The sequence below is a fragment of the Mus musculus genome, chromosome 4, assembly GCF_000001635.26.
Source record: "Mus musculus strain C57BL/6J chromosome 4, GRCm38.p6 C57BL/6J".
Classification (NCBI taxonomy): Eukaryota; Metazoa; Chordata; class Mammalia; order Rodentia; family Muridae; genus Mus; species Mus musculus.
In genome coordinates this window covers 44926808-44932807 of record NC_000070.6, presented here as the reverse complement: position 1 = coordinate 44932807, position 6000 = coordinate 44926808, and the positions used below count along the sequence as shown (strand labels likewise).

At 43.2% G+C, this 6000-nt stretch overlaps 1 protein-coding gene across 9 annotated transcripts in view; it reads right to left on the bottom strand.

Annotated features, from left to right (window-relative positions):
• Positions 1–592: 592 nt before the first annotated feature.
• Zcchc7 (zinc finger, CCHC domain containing 7) overlaps positions 593–6000 on the bottom strand; it is a 175658-nt gene continuing 170250 nt past the window's right edge. For 5 of the 9 annotated variants that reach the window (XR_003954964.1, XR_003954961.1, XR_003954962.1 and 2 more), the window contains 2 exons: positions 3573–3690; positions 603–1772 (listed from right to left, as the gene is read on the bottom strand). Coding sequence is in view for 4 of the 9 variants with exons in the window: in NM_138590.4 (NP_613056.2) it covers positions 1333–1772; positions 3573–3690 (558 nt within the window). In the remaining 5 variants the exon portion in view is untranslated. Of the gene's footprint in view, positions 1773–3162; positions 3228–3572; positions 3691–6000 lie in introns of all 9 variants that reach the window. The other 4 variants (XM_006537984.4, XM_006537986.4, XM_006537985.3 and 1 more) reach the window with 3 other exon arrangements.

Genomic DNA, 6000 nt, shown 5'->3' with positions numbered 1-6000 from the left:
ATTAAGAATTTTACGTCTGTGGGTAAAATCACTTATTTTTTAATTTTCGCCTGTAACCTTTTCCCCCTTAAAATGATTATGTAATGTTGGTCTACCAAGCAAGCAGACAGACAAAAAAGGGCTGCAAACTAATGTAGGCATAGCTAGTAGCATGGTCCACTGGCAGTCTTGCCCCAAGGCAGGAGGAGACTGGCTTGTCTCCATACTGAGACTGCCAGACACTAATGGTGGTGGTTCAGGCTCTGCAGGCTGCTGTGATCCAAGTGGACCAGAGGCAAGAAGAGCTTAGTCTGCCATATCTTAGGTGATCATACAGAGCCGTTTTGTTTTAGACTTTGGGTTTTCCCTCTGGTGACTTCTTCATCCTTGTATGCAAAGAGCCCTTGTGTTGATAAACTGAACTAGTGACAATTTTCACCTGACTCTTGGGTATAAAGACCCAGGAACTGGCTTCTTTTTCTTTTCTTCCCTTAACAGAAAACAGACTTATCTCTATGCCCACAGGTGAAGAAGGCGTGACTGTGGCGACCTGTCTACTCAACTATGCTCTCTGGTACCCGAGCTCTCTTTGTCTTTTGTAACAATAAACACATTTATTTACACATGGTTTCAGGCATTTTATTTTTCTTATTCTAACATTAGGCTTTCACAAGGGTAAAAAAGGCTCACAAGTACAAAAGATTCTAAAGAGCGTTGAAGTGTTTAAAAGGATCCACGAGGACAAGTTAGGTTGATGGTATGTATCCCTGTCTCTTGAACTATGGCTGTTAACAGTGCGAACAAAATGTCCCTGCCATTGCACTCAAGTTTGAGGATGCCTTTCACACCTCCGTCCTGCAAGCCCACACTGCGCACATTTTGTTTGTGTATTTGCTATGTCCTCTCCTCCACCTCCTCCAGAATTCAATGGTGACAGCTTCATTTTACATGCTGTTCTGTACAGAGAGAGATTCCAACAGCCTCTGATGCAAGCAAAGCCGGGCTTGGATTTTCATTGATTTTTCCAGTGTTCTTAAAAAAAAAGCTAAAAAAGTGATGACTTTTCTTAACAATAAACTTTCTTCCAATGAGCTTTTAAGTCCTCAAACATTGGAGATAAAATCATCTGATGAGCTTGTAATTTTTCCAAAGCATTTAAAAAGGTTTTCATGAAAAGACAATTTTCTACCTCAAGTTTGCCTTCCTACCTAGGAACAGCCTGTGGACACAGACCTGAACTCTTTGTGGTCTCTGTACAGCCACTCCAGGCATGGCCGGAACTCAGCATTCAATCCCAGCGTCTCATTAACAGGTACTTAAGCACTTCCAGGACACTGAAGCGCGGAGACCAGGTCAGAGACCACTCGGCTTAGGCTTCTTCTTCTTTTGCTTAATAAGAAACAAATCATCATGGCTGCCGTCCTCTGTACTCTTCCTTTTCTTTGGCTTGCTCCGCTTGCTCTCCCTGAGAAGCCGCTCTTCTCTCAGCCTGTGGTAATGGGATGCATGGTGGAGGGACTTAGAAGGCTTCTGGTTGTTAGCGCAGCCAGAGGCGTTGGGTTTTGAGCCCCTGGGGAAGTCTTCATCCTCACCCCGAGGCTGGTGACCCCTCCTGTGCGTCTTGCCTTCTCTACTCCTGGTCTTTTCTTTCTGTGTTTCTTTATTTTCTCGAGGCCACCTCCTGTATTTTCTTGGGGAACGGCTTTTTCTCATATCGTGGTGGCGCCTCTTATCTGTCTCTTCTACATGTGGTCTTTTGAACTGCCTTGGAAAGTCTCCATTTTTCTTGAGATCTGTAAGATATAAAAGTATTTTGCCTATTTAGCCCATGCAGAGTTCTTGCATTCTTGGAAATAACTTAGCAGAGAGAGGCAGCAGACATTCAGGCACGTGGACAAATGGTACTCCTTATAATCCATACTGCTAAAAATGGGGACACATTCCAAATCCGTTATTAATATTATTATAATTTCTTCTATTCAAAATATTTTTTACAATGTTAGACAATGAAGACCAGAGCAGCAGGGATGTCTGACCTATTCAAGTTCCTCCAGGGAAGAGTTAGCCTGAGAAAATGAGGTGAAGCAAGATGTAGAAATGGCCTTTGCACGGTTTCATATGACATTTCCATCACCCTCTGAGGCTGAGCCTGGCCTTCTCCTCTGATGTGATAACGTAGCACCCAGGATATTATTCCTACAGAGAGGTGGCTGCTGGGTGGGGCGTTCTCTGTATGCGTGCACTCCTGTGTGCATAGCTCAGAGGTTTCAGTGCCACCTGCTGCTGTGGTGCATCTTGGTGGGACCTGGTAAGTTGTTCTGAGCATCTGACAGAAGCAGTCGGGCTAAGGTGAGGTGTGGAGACTAACGGAGCCTTGGAATATCACAGAAGTGGTCGGGAGAAACTTAGCCTCAAAGTGTCAAACCTAGCTAAAAAGAAAACAACTACTTTTCTCATACTATACTTTATCAATGCTCACTGTCAGCACACAGCCAGGCCCTGGACCTCAGAGCAGACAGCTCAGCTTTTCTGGCAATCTTACATTGAGCCCGCTCGTCAGTCATGTCCTCTCATTTCTCTGCTGTACTAGGAATATGTGCCACACAGATGAGTAGCACCATTTAAAAGGGCCTAAACTCAAGAGAAAACAAGCCAAAAGAAAAAAAGTTAAAAATGGTAAGATTCAGTAAAGATTTCAGAGAAAAGCTTAAAAAATACATAACAATTTTATCATCAACGGTGAAGGAAACCTTGGGAACACATCTTGATTTTACCAAGAAAGAGCAAAGGCAGAGAAAATGGATTTAAAATTAAAAAATCATTCATTTATTAGCTTAGGTTATTATTTTTAATTATCTGTAGGCGTGTATGTCTGCATGCAGGTACATGCACTTGAGTGTGTTTGCCTGTGGAGGCCACAGACATCAGATCCCCTGAAGTTGGCATTACAGACAACTGGGAGCCACCATGTGGGTGCAGGTCTTCTGGAGGAGCAGTGCTCTGAACCTCTGAGGCTAGGTGAGGCACAGAGGGGGCAATGGACCTGGAGCCCCACTTGCAGTGGTGAACCGTGAGAGCCTAAGCCCCAGGAGTCACCAGAAACCCATGCTCCGTGGAAAATATTTGATATACAAAGGGGAGATAATTATTTGTCAAGTAGAAACATTTCAAAGGAGTCTTTACCTCTCTGCATAGACAGATGAAACATTCTTAGGTTTCCGAAATGCTCTCTCTGAGAAAAATATCAACTGTGAATAGATTACAGTATAGGAGTTAGTTTTAAAGTAGAGGTTTGTTTTCTGGAGCTCAAGAAAGTTTTAGTTTTTATAATTATTAAAACTGTTTTCAGGGGCTGGAGAGATGGCTCAGCAGTTAAGAGCACTGCCTGCTCTTCCAGAAGACCTGAATTCAATTCCCAGCAACCACATGGTGATTCACAGTATATATAATAAATGAATGAATGAATGAATGTTTTTTTTTTTTTTAAGTGTTTTCTGTGCTAACCAGTGACTTCCAAAGTAGGCAAAGATAGTATAAAAAGATCTTTTTGGAGCTGCTGCAAAAGTGATGTAAGCAGAAGTTTAATGACAAACCTTTGACTTTTCGCTTTATTCTCCGATCCCTTTGCTGGATGTCATATTTGCCATCATAGCAATATATGAATGGAGATGTTGGAAACGTCTGGTTAAACATTCGTCTCTCTGTACATTCCTGCAATTGTATTTGAAAGAATGACATCACAAGTTTGCATTGATCAATAAACCTTTTCATGAACTTCTGGTCTGTGCTGATTAGCAGTGAGTCCCACCCACAAACATGGCATGCAGTGGCTGCTGAATTAGTCCTTGTTACCATGGAAAGGGACTAGCCAATCCAAAAGCCCTACTATGTCCTTATACTATCTTTCAGGCCCTGGATTTCTCCCTTTTCTTTTGCCAAGGCCCGCTCCCAGTCTTGAGTTAACAGCATGGAGGGGTGGGTGCCACCCTGACTTTTCCTGTACTCAGCTGGAGTTTTTAGCATTATGTGAATTCTTTGTCCTTTCTTGTCTGTTGCCTTCAGTAGTCTTCACAGCAAATGCTCCTTCCTGCCCTTATCCTCCCTAGCCTCAAACTGTGGCTGGGAGCTGCTGTTTTTTTCTCTATACACATACACCAGTTTATTTTAACTCCACGTTCATTAGTTACTGGGACAGTGACTTTTTTTTTTAAACTAAGGTTGTCTTATGGTACATACTGTGTATTGAGAATATTCTTTGTTCCCTCTGCCCATTCCCTTCACCGCCTGCCCCCCCCCCCCCCCCCCCCCCCCCGGCAGTCTATGGCCTCCCATGTGTCTCCTTTGCCCTGGGCTAAGGATTCTTACTGTGAGGTTAGTGGTGTGAAGAAAACTCTCCCTTCTTGTTGCTCCCTTAGCCACTCTGAGGTCACTTCTTTCACCCGTTTCTCCTGTGACTGACTTTCCCAATCTCTGCCCTTTGGCTCTAACTATCCCCCCATACACTGGGTGACACCAACAGATGTGGCAAGGGAGCCGGAAACACCCTTTTCAGACTTTCTCTACGACCTTATCTGCCTTCTAATGTCTTGCCTGAGACTTCTTTCCTAATGTTCAGCATTTCTTAACTAAGTACTTAAGAAAATCAGAATGCTTTTAGGAAGCATGTGAAATAACCACATAGAATTTAGCTGACTCATCAATAAATTATTAAGTTATGATTATATCAGAATCCTAGAAATCTTGCTATGCTAAGTTGGTACCCATGACAACAGACCCTTTTGATTCTCTCAGCACCTTCACCCTTCACATCCTCCTGAACATCTTATTTCTCTCAGTGCCTACTGCTATCCTTGCTTCTCTAGCCAGAGTGAGTGGAGTTAGGCAAGGCAATATGAAGTGATTCAATAACAACATCTGAGGGCTGAATCTCTGAGACTGACAGGGAGGAGAGCTTGGACATCTTTCACTACTGGGGTAGCCTCCTATTTGGATACTGTTCTATCTAGAAGGATGTAACTACACAGAGCTATATCGTATCACAAATGTTTTCCAAAGCTACATGTAAATTATATTTTGATTATCCACATCACTGGTCTCCTCCATTAACACAGATAATTGATAGCTGGCTATATAATTTATCTTCTGTTCTGGATTAGCCACACCAATGATCTTCTTCATTAGTGTTGGATAATCTAGAGCTCCTTCAACTATGGCTGCCAAATTTGTTTTACTGTAAATTGAAATTTGTCTAACTCTAGATTTCAGGAATAAATTCTAAATGCTCTTGATATCCCATCTACATTAACGGCAGTGACTAGTAAGCAGGAAGCATCCAACTGTAACTGTTTTTCTTTAATTGAACACAAATGCTAAAGTATACTCTTTTGCTTTAAGGAGAGAAGCAAGCATATAAATTACGCACCTGTGTAATGTGTGTGGCAGTGGATTGCTAATATGTGTGTTTCCTAAAAGGCGTTGGCAACAGGAGGCGTGCACAGGACAACAGAAGCCTGGGGACGGTAATTTCCTGCAAGACTCTTCTCTAGGTAGGTTTTCAGTGAGGATTCTACAAAGGCAATGCCAAGTATCCGGTAGGACCTCGCTACCTACAGTGAGGTTACCACACTGGGGACAGCATCTGCATGTCAGTGCTGTACAACTTCTTAGCTTTGAAGACAAAGACTGAATGCCAAAGGGGAAGACAGTAGTTAGGTCATCTAGCTGCCACGGACAGAGTAAAGATTACACTAAGGACCTGCGCATTCCGATTCCTAGCATTTATATTTTACCCAGCACGTCCTGGTTCCTGCTACCTGAGCACAGAAGATAAACTCAGCACTTTTTCTTGTCTCAGCGTTTCTGCTTCTTCCCTCTTTCTGTAGGACTCCCAAGGCCTGTACTAGAAAGGCACCACAGCTGGAATTCAGGGGTAGTCTGAAACACTGGCCACTCTGCCTCTGCTACCACTGTCCTGAGCCTCTGCAGGGTTTCGTCCTCACTCCATGGGATCTGGTTGATGTT